The sequence below is a fragment of the Schistosoma haematobium genome, chromosome 7 (assembly GCF_000699445.3).
Source record: "Schistosoma haematobium chromosome 7, whole genome shotgun sequence".
Classification (NCBI taxonomy): domain Eukaryota; kingdom Metazoa; phylum Platyhelminthes; class Trematoda; order Strigeidida; family Schistosomatidae; genus Schistosoma; species Schistosoma haematobium.
Window position 1 is genome coordinate 11,984,116 of NC_067202.1, and position 24,113 is coordinate 12,008,228.

At 32.6% G+C, this 24,113-nt stretch overlaps 1 protein-coding gene across 2 annotated transcripts in view; it reads left to right on the forward strand.

The window, feature by feature from the left end:
* IDH3A_1 (Isocitrate dehydrogenase [NAD] subunit alpha, mitochondrial) overlaps positions 1–24,113 on the forward strand; it is a 39,740-nt gene that overhangs the window by 6,758 nt on the left and 8,869 nt on the right. Inside the window, exons 5-9 of one of the 2 annotated variants that reach the window (XM_051219588.1) lie at positions 1,539–1,672; positions 3,669–3,771; positions 6,080–6,226; positions 7,088–7,240; positions 21,449–21,548. In XM_051219588.1, coding sequence (XP_051064443.1) covers positions 1,539–1,672; positions 3,669–3,771; positions 6,080–6,226; positions 7,088–7,240; positions 21,449–21,541 — 630 coding nt within the window. In that variant the 3' untranslated portion in view covers positions 21,542–21,548. Of the gene's footprint in view, positions 1–1,538; positions 1,673–3,668; positions 3,772–6,079; positions 6,227–7,087; positions 7,241–21,448; positions 21,974–24,113 lie in introns of those variants that run through there. The other variant, XM_051219589.1, reaches the window with a different exon arrangement.

A 24,113-nucleotide genomic window follows, 5' to 3' on the forward strand; every position in this document is an offset into this window, starting at 1 on the left:
ATCAGGACTGAAGCAAACTTCATGACTTCTGGGTAGTATATGAATTTCAGTTGTGATGAATAAATATGCGTACACTGACATCCTATTTTATCTTCTTTTACTTCGATTTGTTGCCTGTATAGTTTCTTAGTTAAGTTTCATCAAATAATTTCGATTTATGGCCGTATTAACTTGGATTCCTTTTTTTTCTATTTTCGTTTTACTTTGAAATATTTGGTATTATTTTCATACATTTTTCAATCTTCGATTTTACACTCTTCATTTAAACTCTGTATATTTCTTCTTCGCTTTCTTTACGGGTGATTTTTAAAAAGTGTGACTGATTAAACATTCGTGCCAAATTTCATGTTGTTTAATAATGTTTGTGTATTTGCCTGATGATTACTGAGGTTCTTATTGGTTGAAAGTGCACTTGTGTTTTAACATTCTGACCTGAATAAAAGTGATGTATATTACGTTATTTGACTGATTGTTGATCAGTGATCACTATCCTTAATTACCATGCACGAAGGAATATGTCAGTCAGCCACTAAGACGCAACGTAGAACCTGGCATGTATGTACATCGGTCTAAGTTGTCTTACCCTAATAACACAGTAAGATAACATTGTTAGGGAGAATCCCATAATAGTAGAGGTAGTAACAGTATCAGTGAAAATAGAAAATATTAAGCATCAAAGATACGATTCAAGAAAACATAAATTAATTAAATTTTAAAAGAATTACAAGGAATTCAGTAGAAGACAAAGGGTGGATGCATCTGGGTCATTTCATACGAGTTTGAGTCATGTCATTTAAACTCACTAACCACTAGTTATGATGACACGCAAGCCCTAACCGGGTAGTTTACACTTGTTAACATGGCTCAGCCCAATTGTCAATGATATCATGGACTGGCGCCTCGTTTTGGTTTGGGAGCTTCTTGTTTTCCCTTTGGCAGACGTATATCTTGTCTACTTCATAGTTGACACAAGTTCGTAGAATCCAATCGAGCTGTCTGAATACGTGCTGAGATTTCGTCAGACACCAGACCATCAGGACTTGTGGGACTCCCAAGATAAGTTAAGTGGTCAGTATGGTCAACCATTTCGCTCCCTATCATTAATTCAGGCACTGACACAGACCGGTCCTGAAGCAATATTTTGCATTTAGAATAAGAGAATCGGCTCCCAAACATGCATGTGTATGTCATCTTATTCGTAAACAGTTTAAACTATAAACTATAGGTTTATAAACAATCTAATCTCTACATCGAATTCTTTCTCTCGTCCAACTGCTTTGCTTATCATTAATCCCAAAGTTAAACTTATTCACTTTAACCATATAAAACAGAAAAGGAAACGAAAATATTCTTTCATCTTTGTTAACGTATAAATCGTTTCGTCGTTTCGTTAAGAGTTCTTTATTTCTTTTTGGAATTGTGAGTAGTATGTTTATTTTTCTAACATATCATGATATTTTTGTTTGTTTCATTGTCATCTACATGTGTACTAAACTATTATTGTTAATGTAACACTTTATGTATATGTATGTATACAGATTGTGGATGGTGTTGTACAAAGTATTAAATTGATCACTGAAGAAGCAAGTCGACGTGTTGCTAGATATGCATTTCAATATGCAAAAGATAATGGTCGACGTAGTGTAACAGCTGTGCATAAAGCTAATATTATGTAAGTTACTTTCGTGAACATTCTTATTCCACTCAATGAGCTTCAAATTTTAATGTTTCTTTGTCTGTTATAAACATTCAACTGTTTATTGAGTAACTAATTTTGAGCGTTGAATAAAAAGTGGAGCCAAAAATATTTATTAATCAATGGCCCCTCAGTTCCGCTGGTACGACCGAGGTCAGGGATAAACCTCTCAAAATGCTCTCACATGACCACGAGTACATAACCATTGTCAGGGAAGCCCTATTCACTACCTACTCGTGGAGGGGAGATGGGTGGTTATAGTTTACAAAACTGAGAGGACAAAAGCGAATATCCGGTTTTTAAATCCACCTAGGAGAGTTGGAAAACCCTGATTCCAAACCAATGATGCTCCAGAATCCTGAGACACAAAATGGCGTATGGTCACCAGCTGCCATGGGACTGCATTTCCTAACGTTGCTCCACTTTCTTATGGATTGAACCTCTTGGTCAAGGACTCGGGAAGTGGCCACCTGTGTCGGTTTGGACACCTTGGATGTATCACAGCCTACACACAAATTTAATGATAACTTGTGTGCGTATATATATATATATATATATATATATATATATATATATATATATATATATATATATATATATATATGGATGTAGGGGTGTTTGTATCAGATAATTGAAAGCTGGATGCTTTAGGTACCAAGGTTTCTCTCCTTGAATCAAAATAATTATGATTTCTAGTGATATTTGAAGACTGATTATGCTGATAATTTAAAACTCAAGTTTGATATTCATGGCTTCGAGAGATAGGTTGTCAGTCACTAACTAAGCTACCATTTGATATGATCATATTTTATACAACTAGAACTGTCATGTTCTCGTTATTTGACATCAGTGTGTATTTTTGCGGAACTTTTATGGATCCAATTTAATATAATTGTTATGACGTCCCATCTTTTCCGAACTTGGCATCATTTTGATGCCTGTGACTCATCCGATTACTTTGTGTTAGCTTAACACAGATATTTCACCAAGCCTACTGCACTACCATTCGGAGTATACCATTTTATTTTATGGAGGTCGCTAATTCAGAATGCTTGTTTAAGTAGTAAATTTACAGACTGTGGTCTGTGTTCCAAACTCCTGCCTAATATTTACACATTATGTATTACTTTAGTAATGTAGTTTTCCTCTTTGAAATGACTGCTACTAACTCAACATACAAATGGCATCTGTAGTCTGCACTACTGAATGCTTGGTCAGTTTCTGTCTCGAATACAAAGACAAACGAGTTTTCACGGTACTATGGCAGATAACCTCTAGTCCCAGATCATAGTTTCCCAGTTACATTATGTTATGACCTGTGGCTTGTTAGTTATATCACATGATTTATTCGCCAATTAGAACACCGACTTGTATGATCAGACCAAAGACGAAAAAACCGGTACAATCAGCCTAGAGTCCTTATTGGTCCTTCTCGTCTAGCACTGCCAGTTGAGTCCATAACACCAATATCGCCTTCCACTATATGAATCATATATTTCAGGCACACTTGGTTCATATACAAGCAAATTAGACCACATCATACCATAAAATAAAAAATTACAATTATACAGGATCAAGCCAAAAAGTGGCTGTGATTGTGAGAGACTGTAACTAATAAATTGGCAATAACTCAAGAATGGTAAATCGTATGATAGTAGTCAATTGGTCAAATGAAAGCTTATGATAAAAGGAATATAAATATACATAATCTAGGTACTTAACAATTATAAAGCAAGAGGTATATGTAATAATAATCCATAAATGGTTCCCAGAAGTTACACATAATTTAATCTTCTCCGGATATAACATAGTGGTGCTCATAAATAATCGTGGAGAAAACAATTTCAAATCATCACCACCAAATTGTATAGTACATACTATGATTGTTAAAACCCGATGTTTTAGGAAGTTAATATAAATTAATTGATCTGTAATTTTTTTTCTATTTTCCATCCCTCTCCTCAATAAAAAGGAGAATGTCAGATGGTCTATTCCTTCGAGTATGCCGTGAAGAAGCTGCACACCATAGGGAGATTGAATTTTGTGATATGTTTTTGGATACTGTCTGCTTAAATGTAAGTTAAATAGAAGAAAGATTATTTATGGAAGTTATTAGATATTCACTTCTTTTTCATAATATTTTTCTCTTTTGATGATTGGATACCTTGGATAAAATACATGGTGGTCGCATACATTTTCTTCTCCAAACCATACTTTGAAAGTTTATTCTTTTTCCCACTGTTGTTAATACTGCTACATTTTTGCTGTTCATTTGACTGTAGGTAGGAATTCTTACAGACTGCCTACAATTGTCTAATTATCTTAACATAGTATATGAGATGTTGAATCACTTAGATAAGTGCTCGTGATGCAACTTGGTTGATAGAATTCGATAACTACTAAGAACTAGACAAATGTTACATTATTCATTTTTTCATCTTATTGTGTTAATGTGTTTTAGGTATTTAACTTAGTGCATATGTATGCCAGTTCTTGTGTTGATTACAACTAGCTGACTGACTGACTGATTCATTCATTCATTGATTCACAAACACTAACTGATTATAATCTGTAATCCTATTTTTTTTTACTAATCACCGAATTCTAAAAGCATAACTGTCTCTTTATGTGTATTCGTTAAAAATACTATGCATACTTCATGTAAAAGATGAAGCTATCGAATAGTTATATCAATTTGTTTTAATAGCCTTGTTTTTAATTAGTAGTTATCTTTGTTTCTTTCTTGTATTGAAGTTAACGGTGAGAAATACGCAAGAAGTGTTATAACTTGTGACTTCTGATTAATGAGCAGTGACTTATTGATCGAATCAAAGACGCGTAAACACGTATGTTCAGCCTAGAGTTCTGATTGGCCCTGCTTTCCGCCTAGCCCAGCCAGATAATTCCAGAACGCAAGTCTCAGCCTCTGCGATATGAATCATGTATTTCAAACATACTCTGTTTATATACCAATCAAGCAGACCACAACGCACCATAAAATAGAAAATAACATTTGTACAATATTTGGCCAACAGGAAAATGACATGTGAAATAAATATTGCCCAATAGGGAAACGACACATGAAATAAAAATTGGCCAATAGGAAAATGATGCCATTTCAAGTCCAAGGATAGCATTAGACTTAACAGGATAATTTTTGTGATATTTTTCTGAATATCCCAACAGGAAAATAACAGAATCTCTTAAAACTTTCAAGTTATATGAATAAATTGTTATAGCAGTTGTGAGATAAACTTTAAAAAAGAAAAACTATTCACCTCTATTTCAAGCAAGGCGTATAACAAATTAGTAAGACAATCTAGTCAGCAAATACCGTATACCACCGAATAATTATATGACTACCATATATGATACTCACTTGTTGCTACAGTGACAATGATGTATTCTAAAAAGTTCTCTCTTTCGTTGATCATAATTATTATTGTTTTTTTTTCCGTTGTTTTAAAACAATGTGCAAGCGACCGATTTAAACGTTTGAGTCATTTATTTCCTAACTGTGCAAATCTTGCACTTAATCCATCTGTTTTGAATTTCACTGATACCATGAACCGATCTAAGTTAGACCAATATTAAAAACCTGAAAGCATTGGACGGCTGTTTCGTCGTAGTATGGGACTCTTCATTAGTGCTAATCTTAGACCCAGCACGGAGGAATCGAGATCAAGATCTTCGGTCTTGCGTGCGAACGCCTAGCCTCCAAACCACTGAATCAGCCCCCCGATGGTGTTAATGTTTAACTTTAATTACTCCATTCCACTGTGTGTCCATCTTCCATCATCTGTGGTAGGTAACTATCTCACACCCGATACGGTTTAGCTACACTGGTCTACACGAACTCTCAACAGAACTCCAGAAATTGTTCTGGATTTGTCTGAACTAAATACTTATGAATTTTGGCTGTATGCACTGAGGCCCTTCTGTGAAAGGGTTCTAAATTGTTGCGAATCTATGTACTGAAACACTGAGTTTGTTGGAATATTTTATTCACTGTCTATTCTTTGAAAAAAATAATCAGAGACAACTACACTGCAACTCGTGCTTCATTTATATGATAAACGGAAACAGTGATCCTAGCATCTGAACTGGTAGAAAATTTTCCCAATTAAGGACAAATACTAAATACCTGACCATTAAAAATATTTATAAAATATATTATAAAATAATTACAGTTTGACTACTTGTTACGCAGAAATTCTTTGCAGTATTGTACAATTGATACTGAGAATTCCTTGCCGTAATGAAATTTTTAATACTGAATAAAGCTATTATTATTGTTTTGATTAGTTTTATAACCGTGAGAATAATTAAAATAACAGTTATTAATATGAATACATTGAGTGGAATTTTCTCTCCCTATATCAGCTTGTTCAAGATCCAACTCGTTTCGATGTATTAGTTATGCCAAATTTGTATGGTGATATATTGAGTGATTTAGCCGCTGGTTTAATTGGTGGTCTAGGTGTTACACCAAGCGGTAACATTGGTGAAACTGGAGCTATATTTGAATCAGTAAGTTAGTAACTTTTTATGTTAATATTTAACTAACGTTACTTGTGATGCAAACAATTTGTCCATGTATTTTTCGAAGCATAACTGTTACTGTTCAGCAGTTCTCTCTGTACTATATTCTGTTTATGAAATGCGACCTATGGGAAAAGAATACCTTCTCGTAGGCTACTGGTTTTTGAACGTAGGCATCTCCGAATTGTCGCTCCTGTATTGTTAAAAGACCTAGGGACTGATGTTGAGATTAGGAAAAAATAATTAGGCCAAAATAATAAATCTGTTAGTGAGGTTGTGAATGTATATCCTCTATATATATCCAACCATCGTCTATCTCAACGGACAGCGCTAGCTGGTGTGATCGACTTACATCGTTTTGTGGGCATTTGGAAATATGGTGGACAAGAGTTAACCCTCATAGTTAATTGTTAATCTTCATAAGTTGATAAATTTCCTATAAAACTCATATCTTAAAGTCATAGGCGTTTCAGATTGATTTTCTAAATGTGTACTTTTGTGTCAAATATTCCGTTTATTCAAAACACCTTGGTAGTTTACCCCTGTCCTATCTTAGTAGAAACTATGTGGATGATTATCGAATAAGCTGAAACGTGTTTCAAGATCAACTGTTATGAATGTCAGCTTCTGACAAATCACATACAAGTTTTCTCTCGATTAGTTTAAGTTCTTGAAATGGCGCCTTCCTATTTTTTAAGAGCTGATTTAAGTCGATTTTTCTCAACTGTGGATCATAATCCTGCAGACGTAACATGTATTAAACTGTAGTTATCCTGGAAATTTTGTGTCATGCGATTAGAATTTTTTATATTTTTTCGTAATAGTAATATCCATTATACATATTTTCAGGTACATGGTACCGCTCCTGATATTGCTGGTCAAGATCGTGCCAATCCAACTGCTCTACTCTTTTCAGCCATTATGATGCTTCGTTATATGAATTTAAATAAGTACGCAGATTTAATTGAATCTGCTGTATTGGCTACAATTCGTGAAGCGAAAGTATGTCTAGTTGTTGTTTTTACAATTTCACGTTTATTTATATTACTTACTTCGTTTATCAGTAGTCAGTATTTTATTTAATAAACTTTTGTTGTGCAGTCTTCTGTAGTCCGGAAATTAAAATTTCTGTATGAACTCAAACAAAGCAATACGATCATTTTTTTCCATCTTCTCTGATATTCTATGATGTGAAGTTGCATAAGGGATAGTGAGGTTTTAAATGGACATTGGAAATATGACCGGAACATACGTTTCATCCCACTTGAGACTCGTCAGCTGGATGTACCTGCATTATCCTAGTATAGATTGTAGCTAAAATTCAGCCAAACTATTCTTCGCGTCCAACACCAAATACATGTGACTAAATGACATTATAGACACCAGGAAAATTCAAATAAAGTACCAGTTATTATATCCGAAAATCTCTTTATCGCCAACTAAAATGTGACTGGAACATATTTGTACTTCATTTACTCTTTTTAATAATACACTGGTTCTTGATAAGTTCACCGGAAATTAAGGAAGGCACAACAAACAATATTAGTTTATGCATCAAGAGAAAGCTTACAAATAGGATCATGTAAATATACAATCATTTAGTTCATTAATAATTAATGAACAAAGATGCAACCATTAATTTCAAGTAGGAGACGATTCCGAAAGTTCAACTTTTCCAATACTCGTCCCGTTATCACTATTATGCTTGATGAGAATTCAATGTAAGATTAAGTAGTTTACCAGTTCTCATATTTTTTGTTAACTACCATTTATAGTTTAAAAGTTTGATTGCAATAATTGGTATATATGTATGTACATTGGTTAGAGACAATTCTTTTCAATTTGGTACCAAATGGTAAATTATACAGGTTCAAAACTATCAGTTTGAGGATTGTTATTTAATCTTTTTTCATCTCTTATCAGATGTCCCCCCCTCCCCCCGCTCTTACATCAATACTAAACATCTATCAATATTTCACATTATTTCCTAGCTTTTAAAAAAAATGTTTTCTCGTAAGCTTATAAGTTAAATGCAATCCTGTTTCGTATTTGTACATAATCGATTACTTGATAGCTTCATTACTCACAATTTATTTCAATTGTCCGTAGTTTTGTGCTGCAGTATTTTTTAAAAACTGCATTTTATCCCACGGATTCATTCTTTCCCAACTATATTCTTCACAGTAATCAGTGTTTTCTGTTACCTTTTATACTACTAATGTTTCTACTTGTTTTCTAGTCATCTTGTTAATTTCATTTCTCCATGCTAGTGGTATATGAAGTTGAACGTACATTTTTGTCTGACTAATTGTAAGAGGAAGGAAATAAATGTGAATAAATTTCACTATCCACTATTAAGCAGTTTACCTATCGATGAAACCACAAATTAACCGAAATTTCAAATGATTGCTGTTAGATTTCACTTTGATAGCTTAAAAATGAATCATTTGTCTTGAAATCGGAAGTTTATGAATTTTATTTTTTAGGAGGATCATGGATGCTCACTACGGCAAAACCACATAATTTGAACAAACGTCTAGGAATTGTCGACATGAGTTTAGTACTTGTTTGATTAGGTGCAATACTTCTTGTTGGCCGATGCATATTGACTGAATCAAGAGTAAATGAGTTTGTCGGTAATTTCATCTTATCTAGGAGTTGTCTTAGTTCTTTCATTTAACATATAACATCGACGTAGTAATTCATAACAGTTAGTGAAAAAGAATAATTAAAATATTCAACTTGCACCGATTGTATCTAAAGCTTAAACCATTTCCTTTCTATTTCTAATTAATAAGCCGACTGGTATCACACACAATATTTCAAGTAAAAGCTAATTGTATTAGCACTTAACCTCGATTATAAAATCGAATACTATTGTACCTTGAGGTATATTGTATGTTTATTAATTTTAGAAGTTTGTGGGGATTTTTTTAAATCTTATAATTTATATCACAAACTAACCTTAGTTTGACAACGATTAAAACCAGTAAGCATGAGATAGCTGTTTCTTCCCAGTATCAGATTCTTCGGGAGTATGCGTTGCCTTCTCCACTTTTCATCAAACACGGATATAGTCCAGATCTCGCTGCGAGCATCTAACACTTGAACCATTGAGCAAGGATTTAATAGTTTACATGTTTGATATTGAATCAGTTCACGATACTGAGTAATCATTGCTCACATTTGACATGGCTGAATTTTACTGCTCACCTCCTGGAATCAATTTTTCCTGTTGTATACTACACTAGTTTTCTAAATGTAAATTATAAACTATGTTCTATTTTGTTGTTGGTTGTTCATTACTAACCTGTCCACTTTGATGTTTGTTCAATCAATCAACTGTGTACACCTTAAGCCATTAATTTGTATTTATTTGTTAATTCTCGTTAATTCACAATATACAATAACTTAAATAATGAAATCATAATCCATAGATCTCTGTTAAATGTGAATAAATAAATAAATAAATAAAGATTACATATGTTGCGCCTACATTGACCTATTTATTGTTAATTACAAAAAGTAATAAATGAAAACCTGGTACGATTTTCACGTTACATACCGGCACAACTATAGTGATTTGCTACTTACTATTAATAATCAAAAAGTTTTCATCTTTTTTTTTCTTAAAAAAATATGTGACCATTGGTAACGGAATTTTGTTGTTCTTAAATGTTAATCAGCTAATGTCCGACGACAGTAATACAGTAACTCTTTATAGTTTGTCTCCAGCTTTTTATAATGTATAATATTTACTAACTCACCCAGATTCAGGTTTGTACACTTAACTGCGAGCTACATTTTGAATGTGTAAAGTTTAGCGGTACTACATTCTGGTTATCCAAACTGAATTAAGTGACCCAGGGTTCGAACCTGCGACTTTGCGGCTGAAAGTTGAATACCGTGTTTATTGGACCTGACTAATCACTTCATACTAGGTTTATTATTCATAATAATTGATCTAGTTGCATTATCTTTCGATTAATAAATATACATGATAGTTTACTACCAATCTTTATCAATTAATTAAAACTGTTTTGCCTTTGTTCATTTGTATTGATTCTTTGAATATTTCCAATGGTGTTTTATGACTGCAATTAATCAGTCTCTTTTGCTATATGTGCATTCTGTGTGGATTGCCTCGATCTCATCGTTAAGTCACAAGCGTTTTTTGAGCAGAGTTAGATAGTCGCTAGCAGTAGAATCTTGGACGCGAGTTTTAACCTATCTGGGACTCGTCATCTGGTGTATTTGCACTCTAGTTCTGATGGTCACATCGAGACTGGAACCCAGTACTTTTTCCTTTAAACACCATATGCATTATCCACTTAGCTACTGAGTTCAGATAGCCACTAGCTTGTATAACAATGGGGTTAATTTTACTTCATTTATATTGGTTGTTTAAATCCTCTCATTGGTGTTATGTCCTGCAATTGATCAGTCGTTTTTATTATATGATGAAGCGCGCGCCCTAAATTCTAATGTTAATCACTATCCATCTCTGCTCATAAAACATTTTATTTTCATATCCCATCTTTCATTATTTATCGTACCAGCTGTTCATGTATTAAATTACGATTGATATCATGTTGCAAATTTACGATTATTAAGTACATATGACTTAAGCAATTACCGAAAGTCTACGTTGTTTGAAGTTATGCTTAAACAAATCTAATCCTAAAAGTGAGTTAATTCGATGCTCTGAATCTCTGACTGATGTGTCGTTGGAATTTTCATTACTGATATACAGGTTGGAATCTGACCTCGTATGTTTTAGTTTGTTCAGACGGTTCCCCAGACAAACAGAAACATATGGTGTAAAACAACACTATCAAGGTCACATACTGAGACGATACTAGTAACATGGTATTCAGTCTTCAACTGTGACACTTTGTATTTTTAAGTTATTTACACTAATCGATTACTGAATAAAGTAACCAATGTCATATATGTCTATTTGATGAAATCCAACTAATACGAATCCTTGATCCTATCGATTACCATAAATCATATAGTATGAAAACATCAGGTATGCTATACCAAATGACCAACACTGGTGAGTTCAATTGATGAAACTCAATCAGTATTACATAATGTACATTTTTAAAAGTTTATTGATCAATTAGCTTAGGGTTAGATTTCATTTATTTGTCCATATTTATGTTAACACAGTCGTACAAATGGGTTGTGGAGATGATGATCTTTTCATACTGACTACTTTAAATATTTTTTTGTAATATTCAGTCATCCAGTGGTTTTTACTATACAACCTATCCATTTATTATGTAATGGTCTCACAATCTAATGTCAATATGATCTCTTATCTATAAATGTATTTATGTGTATATTTTAACTTATCGTATGATTCTGTGTTATAGTTTGTGAATACTGTTCCAAACATTTTAATTGTTCCAAATAATGTTATTTACAGTTCTAATAGCTAAGTATTTCTCTCTCTCTGTGTGTGTATCTGTACGCCATGGTGTTTCAAAGTGTGTGTATGCATGTGTGACTTTTCTCAAAAGAAATAGAAACTTTTATTTTCTGGATACATCAATATACCACTTGATCATAACACAAATTCTCAGGATCATCACGTAATAAGAATGAGCTTATCTACCACTCTACCCACTTAAATATATGTTTGTGCACTCAAATAAACCGTACAAACTATATACATGTACACAATTATCGAATCATATATATTAACATGATAATATGCATATAACTTCATAAAGTGGCGAGACTATATGGATCATGTGTTGTGCTTTTGAATAGAAAGAATGAATGACCTTGAAATTAATTCGAGTTGACCAGATTAGACCATTGAATTCCATTTCAGTGATTTATAGTTATCATACTAAATGTAAACTATGAAGGTATTGACTGTGAAATGTGACTGAAATGGATGTCCAAATAATAAAACCCTTGTTTCCAGTAGTTCACTAATCAATTACTATTCGTTATAAATAGATCTACCTTCAAAATCATTTTATAAAAGTCTTTCCACAATAAAATTTAATTAGTAGATTAATACAGTCACGAAAGGTCGTGTCGAATACCATGGGGATAATAATAATAATAATCGGTTCCATCTACGTCATTTCTGTCAATCGATTCGTATCACTGGACGTCATAAAACTAGCATGACTAAAAGCTAAGTTTATGATTGTGATTGACTAGAAAAAATCACATTATTATTTGATTTTATCAAAATAAAGAAACACAAAACTATTGTTACGTCAGGGGTGTTATTACAACATCCAACATCTAGCTGTTATGCTTCTGATTTGAGTCCTGCTTTTTTGGTCTAGGTAACTACAATAATAAATATCTCGTAGTTGTGCCTAATAAATAGGTTAAGCTTCAACTTTATATACAAATATTTAACAAGATAAGTGAGGAATTCAATAAATAATCAATTCCAAACATTAGTGTACCATTATTTGTGAAACGAATATCACAAGTGCTTGGAATTGTTTAACTATAATCCTATAAATAGACTGTCTATCTCTTTCATGAATTCAACTGAGCATGTACTTGAAAAGTGTATTTTTGTCTTTACTATCAAATAGGTTTTCTAGCCAAGAAATAACTGTTCACCATTACTTAAAATAATTTTCAACTCTATCAGTCTGAAATTCAGATGTACAGAATTAAATTTAGGGTTGCGTCCACGGTTTGAACACTCGGGCAGTATTCCATCTCTCACACATATCCAATGATTTGTGTTGTTCATATGTATTTGGTCCCTTCTTGTACCAATGTTTATGTGTTTAAATAAATAAGCCGAATTTCTAAGAACTTTCATATTGTTTTATCATCTTATGCATATTAATATGGTAATATAGGATCAAACGTATACACCTTGTAAACATTCTAATAAAAGATGAGTTTATTCATTTATATTGAAACATATAAATTTTCGTGATGCTTTTCATTATGCATTAATTTCGTATGGATGATAATTTGGGCAAAACAAAATCACTGAACAACTATTTTATTATAATCTAAAACTTCTTAGGGGTATACACATAGAGACACACATACACAACCTTTCCACATATTGAATTGAATCAGTAATCTTTGGGTGTTTCTGAAAGAAAAAAAACTTTTTATCTTTAAACTCATATTGAAGTATTTTACAACTTTAATTTAGTAAATTCGTACAATAATAATTTAAAAACTCATATAGCAGTATTAAGTATAAAAAAGTACCATTATTTAGGGTATTCTTTATAGTTTCAACAGTTTATGGACAATATTCTTTTTTTTTAAAAGTGATAATTGGTTGTCATTTCTTACTATTTACATTCCATGTACCTAAATTAATGATTGCTCTGGTTGTCAGTCTTGTGATTTCCGAATGAACTCGGCTTTCATCATGAGACGTCATAACTCTTCTAAATGTAGATCTTCTAACTCTCAGGGTAGAGTTTAAATGGTTTGAACTATTTTTTTCTGGTTAGTGTTTTTTTTTTTTCTAGCGAGTTAATTTTCTACGGGATGGAGTCGTTAACCCTATACCCAACCCTCCTCGTTTATCTGAACTTTGGACTGGTAGTAGCCCCAGAGGGACTCCAGGTTGACTATTATGCATTATTTGTTTCTATTACAAGTTAACAAAATGTTGAGCCTATTTTTTTTGTATCCATGATCGAAATTGTAATAATAATATACATCTAAACTTAATTTTCTATAATTAAAAATGGTGTAATTAAGATCAAAATTAGTTTATTACTGTACTTCATAACTCAAACCCTATTCAAACTTTTCATGCATTATTCATCAATTGGTTTATGAATTTGTGTTTAGCTTATTGTATTATGATCTCCTTTTCCGATAATTAAACTTACTCTTAAAAATAGCTTGTATGTGTGATATATTTAATACTTGGTTAGTATGAATTAGATTCGATAAAGAATGTGTGTGTGTGTGTGTGTATGTAAGTCATTGCCACCTTCAACTTTATATTTTATAAAACAAACATTGATTGTAGTGCAATCATATTCTTTTATTTAGTCGATTATAAGTAACATAAAATCGGATATAAATATACATCTAATCAAGTTGGTCACATCGTATCCATTCAGCCCAAATGAAACTATCAAAACAAATACCAGAGTATTTTTAAGCAAAGATGAATTGTGATTAGCAGTGGAATCCAGTTTGACGCATGTCTCGTCCTATTTTAGACTCGTCAGCTGAATGTACCTTCATCACAAAATTGATGTTCACGTCATTGCGTTCTCCACTAAAGTAGAAGTAGTAATAATATCATTGATAGTAGAAAAGATTAATTATATGTAAAATGTTATTCAAGAAAAAAAGACTGAATTCTAGAAACAGAAAAGTATAAAATAATTTCAACAAATCTCATGATAGTGGAGTGAATGCATCGGCTCCATTACCACCAATTTTAAGCCATGTGACTCAATATCTTCAATGATCGGTTATGATAATTATTTTTATCATGTTGTATAGAATCAATTAAGAATTACATATATCTTTCGTAAATTCTAGTGCTCTTTTGTCAGTATATGTAAATAGAATATATCCATTGCTACATAAAATAAGAAAGAGTGGTTCAGCCAAAAGTTCTTTATTCGATGAATTCATTTTCAAAGCTGTACAATCGTAGATATGTATATATGTATTGTTTCAGGAGGATAATAATTACAATAATAATGATAATAAAATTTTGTTAAACATGGTAACAGTGAAGTAGAATAAACAAAAACATTAAGACATTACTTTTTTAATTAGAGAAACTAATAACAATTTTATAAACAAAGATAAACGTGCGCTTTGTCCTATTTGGGACTCGTCACCTGGATGTACCTGCATCTCAGAGTTGTTGTTCCCTCCGGAACTCGAACCCAGTGCCGGATGCACATATTCCAATAAGTGACTGACCAATCGCAATCCTAAACATCAATGGGAAGATTCAAGTAAAACAATACCACGTGAATAATAACAATTTTGTTGTTAGGACTTTGAATATTCATCATAACGATAGATTTGGGAATTATAATTGGGATAGGAAGGCTCAGCATGATAAGATAAAATGTTGAAATTGAAATTAAATGTAATCAGGAGGATCGTAGAAACAGAAATAAATCAGTTGGGGGTAAAAGGTCTATGGAGAAAATAGAAGGGGAACCAGATGGCTATGAAAGAAGAAAAGTATGAATAGAAAGAAAATTATGAGACATTAATATCATGGTAGAAGAAGAGATTGTACCAATTTGTAGTTTCTCAGATGTATAGCTATTGTTTCGACAATGATAAGAACAACAATTGAGGCCGAAATATTTCATGACTTCTTTTCAACTACCTACAATCACTCCTATTTGTATTAACATGTAACACTGAATCATTCTTTTTTAAATAATGCAAATTGACTAATCCAACTTATTTTGAAATTTTACTTGTGAACAGGTACATTTCTATTTATTTCAAATATCATCATATATGTTATGGTTTATTTGGTGTTTCTAGTATCATAGTTGTTTACTAATTTGAAATTTCTTTCTCAAATAATGCAAAATTTCTCTTATGAGTTGTGACAATCTAGTCTGTTAATCCACTGCGAGTATGAGACAGTCATCCACCGCGAACAATGAATGAAGGTTACGCAATATTGTGGGTTAATTGGAGCTAGACATTAGCACTGTTGGATGCCCACTCAGTAGTTTAGAGGTGTGGCATCCAGGTACAATACCGAAGATCCTGAATTCTAGTTATGCGTGTGGGATCACGGATACATACTGGTGAAGAGTCCCGTACCAAGACAAAACAGTCATCAAATGCTTCCAGGTTCACAGTGCTGGTCCAATTATGAGCAATTCGTGATCTAAACTAGAGAAATTCTACATTCTCCCCTATGCTAATTTTAATTAAATGTATCAAATTGGGACAGTAGCCTCTGTGTAGTAGTTAAAACAAGTAATGCTCATATAAAATTGTTGTTTAGTTCGAATTTCGCTCTAATTATTTCAGTTTAGGCAACCAAGTTAACCGTCATACGAGAACCAGCTGTAACTTAAACCGTGAAATGAGCGAACAAGAAATAGAAAAGTAAACTGGTATCACAAAATGTTAAAGTATTTTGATACTTGACATAGCGGGAATTATTACAATCATAATAGTTAATAAATCATATAGAGTTTTTTCTTACAAAAGTCTCATTGATTGCTGACTAGTTGATAATAGGTTCACTCACAATTATTACTTATAAAACTTACATTGGTAATCATTGTTGTCTGTTACTTATTTGTTACAAATTATAATCGTAGTTTACTATAAATAAAATTTGGTTCTGTGTTATATTCCTCTGGGTATGTGTTGTAATGGTTATTTAGAAGACTATACATCATATATTGATTGTACAATGATTTCTGTTACTACTAGACTATTTTCAACTTTCGATTGAATGAAACTAGTCGATTAAACTTGTACGACTGATAATCGATTATTTATGTCAATGAGAGTACATTTGTCATAATCGATCTTTATGAATGGGATTCTTGTTTTTTTTTAAAGTATGATATTAAATTTGGCTCTTTTTTTGTATTAACAATGAAACTGTTACTCAGTGATCCAATAATTTTTGGTGGAGTTTTGTTCTCTGAGCTGGATGGTTTGGACCAAACCATCCAGCTCAGAGAACAAAACTCCACCAAAATCATCCACCTGAGCTACAAATCTTCTCCACCATCTCAAGATCCAATAATCCAATTTTCAACTAATAATAAGTAGTAACTGATTTTTGTATTGATTGTTTGAATCCTTCAATTAATGTTTAGGACGGCGATTAATCAGTCTCGTATTGGCATACGTGCATTCTATGCGAATCACCTCGATATTACCTTAAATCACAAGCATTTTAAAAAGAAATGTATGGTGATTGGCAGTGGAATCCAGTTTGACGAGTGTTTCGTCCTATTTGGGATTCATCAGCTTGATTGGTGCATTGAAAACACGTAGTCATTTTGACGCTATTGTTTCTCGTATCTCTACAATCCTTTTATACTACTTATATAGAATTATGTATTGCAAACATATTTTACAAAATTATTTCAATCAATCATATTGAATTATGTTTAACAAGATACTACGCATACCGTCGTCGTACGATACAATTGATAATAGATGTTAAAAAAGTATATTATTTGATCTGATCGGTCACTTGAAAAGGTCAATACTAATAACAGTTTACATTAAATAAAACAATCATATTTATTAAAACTAAGCTGAAAATGGCGTAATGAATACGTTATTGCTGACTGTTTATAAAACGGTCAAATTGTGATGTCAACCGATTATAAGGGACCTTTCAAAATCATAAAAGTAGCTTTGCATAAAGCAAATAACATTAGATAGTTGATTCTGATTCATTATACTGTGATCGAAATTGTAGATGTTTACATTTCACCCCATTAGATGTGTGATTGGTGTTGAAGTCATTTGGGTTCACTTTTCAATCAGTGGTTTAGGTCAACATATATGTGTATAGAGTAGAGTAACTTCTCTTTCAGTTTTCTTTTTGTAGATATAGTTTTTCAGTTTTTGTAGAATAAGTCTGTTTTTCCAGTCTCGGAGTGAATATCAACTCTAAGATGCGGCTACATCCAGTTGACTCGTCCCAAATGGGACGAAACGCGTATCCTAGATTTCATTGCTTAAAAGTTTGTTTTTGTTTGCAAAACAGAATATGACATTATAATGAGATATTACTGAAAATTGTAATATTCATTCATTGAAATGTCGATATTTGTCCTCTTGCTTACATACCACTAACAATTGTAATAAATCCCTCAATTTCTTTTTGTTATGTCTTGCTGATTGGACGCTATATTCGTTCCCAAACTATTCTGATAACCCGCACGCTAGAACTATACAGCGACCTGAACACCAGAAGGGAGACGCAAAGTATGAGAGAAACACTTTACTCCAAGGTTCGTTTTTGTACAGAAAACATGGGTATTTATAGATGTTAACGTTTGTTAAATCAACATCATATTTCGGCCAATTCGTTAACGACATATTATGTACTGACCAATAGTAGCACGCCACGTTGGAATTCTAGAATGCTCTATCATGCTATGATTGGCTAGGACTCTTCGGCTCCTTTTGGGCCTCTGGAGGCTCCGTTGAAGTTCTCCGAAAGCCTACTCAACACTTTTACTCACTTCTTTTTCAAATCTCTCCATGATAATAAACAATATAGGACTGGATAATTATAGTAATAGTTTTAAGTATTTCTTACAATTTTCATTCATTACTCTTCATATAAAACTGACTATATAAGTGAAGTATGAAATGCTACTATTACTGTATTATAATTGATAATTATCGATGTAATTTTAAGACTGAAACATTTCTTGGTGCTATCAAAGTTGAATAACTAACATAACTTTACACTTGAATGACTCGGTACTTTTTTCAATAAGGAATGAATAGATATAAACGATAATGAATAAGTCAAACTATAACACTTCCGATTGAAATAATACATAATAATATGATCATACATACGGGTGACTTTGTTGACCAAATCTGTATTATTTTCTTAGTACTATAATCTTATATTTTACTTCTTTATGTAGCACTAGTAAACCTGTTTACACAAGATGTATATCCTATACAACTTAAGTTTGTGTGTGTGTGTGTGTATACGTACATCAGCTGATCCATGATTGGTGGTAGTCTAGTGTACTTCATAAATAGTTGTATATTGTAATATAATATATACCTATACATAATATCAAGCAATCTTAGATCCACGTGATATTGATATACATTTAAGTAGGAAAGCCAATCTATAATTTATGGTAACTATATTACCTCTAATCAATCCACTGTTTCAAATAGGAAAGTGGTGGTGGGGGCTATAAAGTCTTCTTTTTTTTTCAAGTTTTTATCTATAATTCAACACTGTCATTTCTCTATTCTTTTCTCGTGTTTTTGCATTTCGCTAAAATTTCTTCATCAATATAAATTGTTTAATTATAGTCACTGGTTGAATGAATTGTATAATGGATTATTAAACTCTGTAAACACCTATTTAATATCATATATATATAAACACTTAACTATCCAATTTTCTAGTTGCTATTTCATTTTGTTTTTTCTTTCAACTATGCAAACTGTTACCATAATACTTGTAGGTTAACATTAACTGACTCATCACATATTTTGTTTGTCACATTGAAATATTTGCATAATTTAATATTCTTTTTTTGATGAAAAAAAAAAAAGCTCAATATTGGCAAACTTACTAGAAAATTTATTCGGAAACACTATCATGATAGTTTTCAGTAGACATATAATGTAATATATATCATCATACAATGTGAAAATAATGGTCATAGGAACAAAAATTGATCGAAATTGTATATGAATGACAGTTTAATAGTGATTAACTATTTAAATTAAACAAAGATATGGATAGTGGCTAGCAGTGGAATCTGATTTGACACGCATTTCGTCCTATTTGGTACAAGTCAAGTAGATGTACCTACATCTCCGAGTTGATGATCACTCCGCGGGACTCAAACCCAGTACTATTCGCTTCAAATGTCATTACGTTGTCCACTTAGCAACTGTGTTAAATGATATATGAATAGATGGGGATTTATCCATAGTATTCTCTCTATTTGTGTATTATATTCACATATATATGATATTAAATATAGGGAATGTTCTCTTAAACCACTGTAAGCTGAGACTTTAACTGTAAATACAAAGTCAGATAATCTTAATGGACTTGGCAGCATTCACAATTGTTTAATCACTGAGTTGTGGTGACTAGTGTTATATGTTATATCAAGTTCTTCTTAGTGCTGATCAAATTTTATCGATCAAGCTGCAATGCATTCACTAATCTAAGTGACTTGATATCTCATGCTTTGTGTTCAGATGTAAAATGATGGGTTAAAGGATGTTAAGGGAAACTTTGAACAAGTGCCAAATACCACATTTTGTTTCCATTTTCAACTCTTTTATCGTTCAACAATAGATATCTCCTCATATGATAACATATCTTTACATTCAGTTATCAAATTTGACCTTCGTAATTAATTTTCTTTTCATACATTCTATTAACTTGTTTCGTAGAATAATTCTTGATTTTGTCTAATGAATGGTTACAAGTTTACTTTATAATGCAGTTGTGAAATTTTACCTTCTTCCTAAATTTAGTAACCTGTAATATATATTGGTTAAGCTTTTCCCATCAAGTTTAAAGTTTAATCATTGAGTTAACAGATATGCACAACATCTTGTAACACTGTAAGTGTTGGTAATCGGTCAAAAAATCAATTATTAAAAAGTGAATTGCAGCTAATTTGTTTCGAAGTATCTGGAATCCATCAATAAAGCATATATCTGTAAAGTCGAGAAAAACCTTCCATTATTCTCAGGGATCTGAATAAATATTGATTTATTTAATGATAACATCTTTATTTCTTTGACTATAGTATACCGATCATCATAGATTCCAACTTGTGTATTGGGACTCGGGGGTGGGGATCGATTTCCCCATGCTGCTGGGTACATATATTTTTCCAATACATTCTGCCAACATGTTGTTGTTGTCGTTATCAGCTATTAGTATTTCAGCATACAGAATCGAGCTCGTGTAGATTTTTCGCTCTTCATTTTCTGTAACCATAAGTTTTGTATCTGTTCAGAAACAGACAATTTTGTCATTTTTTTACTTATGTGCTTTCAACCGTTCACTTGCTGAGAATTACCGTGATCGACTCTGTTCCCTAGTGTATGAATAGGTTAGAAGAAAGCTAAGAGCGGACAAATCAATAACATTATATCATTCCATGTAGTTATCATTGACTGTTAGTCTTAGTCATGTTTGTAGATGCAGATTACACTTAGTTGGAGTTCACAAGATCACCATGATCAGAATCGATCACAATGACTCTAATACATTTATTGTTTATCTAGATTTTACGTTTCAGTATTTCAACTCATATTTTCAATGTTTATTCTTCCTCATTCATTGTTTTCTACTGGATTATTATTATTCATCTTAATCATTTCATCTCTTTTTGTATTACAACAACTTGAATCGACTCATATATCTACCCTATAACCTTCATTGATTTCTGTCAGTAATTATTAAATTTTTTTATAATGTTGTTCAATGGTTCATTTTGTTTGTTTTATTCTTATTATTTTCAATAGTATCTTACGGCGGATCTTGGCGGTCGTTCAACTTGTTCTCAATATACTAAAGAAATATGTCGTAAAATTGAAGAGAAAGCTTCAAATCGATAAGAATAGTGTAAAATTGTTTAGTTTCTTCTTTTTGTTTTCTTTGTCATTCTGTTTATCTATCATATTTAATTTAATGAAAACATAGAAACAAAAAAAACGGGGGGGGAGGCAAAAGAAGAAATAAAACAATATTTAATTATTGGAATTTTGTATAGTTTTAATTCATGTTATCTATTTGATAATGATAAACATTAGTTTTATCCTTCTGTCTTGTACGCAGTGAAAACAAAAAAGTACACTATTTCTATCAGTGTAGATTCATATATGTGGATCAGTTCATACATACATACACACACACACACATACTGTGTATCTTCTTTCACCTTTTCTTTTTCGCCCACGTTTTGCTTAGAACAGTTAATTACCTATATGTGGATTTGCATGAAATGTTTAATTTTTATAGAATTGCAAAATTTAAATATGAATCACATGCATATTATCTTTATTTGTTGAAAAAGGTTGGGATAAAGGAGAAAAGAAACCTTTCAGTGTTATCACAATTATGAATGTATGTTTAGATTGTAATAGTATTTACAGCAAAGCCTACTGATGAATAATCCCTGGTTGTTGTAGAGTATCTCAAACATATTATGTTAATTTCAATAGTTGAGATCATGAATCAATTCAAGCTAGATCACCATGGAAAACCTGGAATTGAAATGTCCACAAAAACATTCTAATACTAATCAACATATGCTCGCTAGTGACTGGAGTTCTGGTGCGAAGCAGTGACCAGTGGATTTCAACCTGGTCTGTTGTGACATAGTAATTCACTGAAGATAATAGTCGATATGTCGCTCAATTCTGTGGGTTAGTTGAAGTTAAACATTAACACCATTGGATGCCGTCTCAGTGGTCTAAACGTTCGCGCGTGAGACCGATAGGTCCTGGGTTGGAATCTCACGGGACGGGATCGTGGTTGCGCATTGATAAGGAGTCTCACAATCGGACGAAACGGCCGTCCACTGCCTCCAGGTTTTCCATGGTGGTCTAGCTTTAATTGACTATTGAACTCAACTACTGAAATATATATATTTATTGTTGAGTATGGGATTCAAATGTTAATTTACGTCATGGTTACAGACTTAATAATTCTCAATAGTTTATTCAATAAATATTACGCACTTCTGAGTTTTCATAACTTGTTGTTTATGCTTGATTAGGTATAAGCCAAATAATAAGTGAGGGATCTTGATGGACTCATGATATTGGTCGAAATATAGCTTAAATTGCCGAGAAAATGAACACATCCAATAGGCTAAAGATCCTTGATTTTTTGAAGAAGATTGATATCGACAAAGATAGTGGCTAGCAATGGGATCCAGGGCTCGCGTTTCCTGTTCGGGACTCGTCAGCTGGATATACCTGCATCTCAGAGTTTATGTTCACTCTGGGACTCGAACCCAGTACCGTTCGCTTCAAACACCACTGCGTTATCCACTTAGCTCCTGAGTCCTGCTAACCACTTGCTTGTGCAATGGGGTGAAGTTATATTGAATAGTCAATTGCAGTCCTAAATAACAATAGGAAGATACAAGTAAACATAGAATACAGGTTTATGAATGAGTTTATGCATATGTTTTTTTATTCGGTTACTTAATAAGTGATTCCTACTCCTGATTCACTCGTGTAGCTGTTTTTACTCGTGTATATTTCAGTAGCAGACTCGAACAACCTAGTTTATAAAATAAAGCCAGTTCAAATATCGATGCAGAATAATATGAATTCATTATATTTCATGGTTTCTCGTCAGCTACTTACAACCAAATATGTATTAGAATTTTACATTGAGATAAGATATGGTGTGAAATCAATTGACAAGTGAATGTAAAGGATTGGAATGACAAAGGTTATCAATATATACATGTGCAAGAACAGGTCAAAGGTTATTAGGTGTTAGAATCAAGGAAACATTACGGATGGGTGGTGTATACGTTGAGTGGAGTTCAGAGACTGATAAGATAAATTGTGGACGAAAGGGTGGTTTAAGAATTCGGTAATGGGAGAGGAATAAAACTAATAACCGAAAAAACAGTCAGTCAGAACAACGTAGAACTTCGTACGTACGTAAATCAGTTTGAGTTGCCATACCAAATTAGCACAGAGATGCAGTTGTCGACTCAAATCCTATCGTCGTAGAGTTAGTAAGAGTATAAGCAGTAATCGGAAACATTAGAGCTTGAAGATGTTATTTAAGGAGTATAATCCAGTAAAACAAATTTGGATAGTGACAAAGAAAGGAGTATGAAGAATTCAGAAGATAAGAATTTGGGAGAACACAAAGAGTGGATGCACCTGCGACATTGCAAACGATTTTGACCCATGTCATTCAAGGTCTCTAACCATCGGTTGCTATCATCTCGCGGTTCCCAACCAGGTAGTTTACACCTACCAACATGGTGCAGTCCACTTGTCAGTGACTTTATGGATTTGTGCTATGTCTCGGTGTGGCGGTCCCTAGCTTTCTTCCAACCTACTCCTACACCATGAAACATCGCTTGTCGGGGCGGTCGGTGGTTAGGTATACGTAATCCGTGTTCCAGCCATGTCAACTGGTGAAGTTTCACCACTT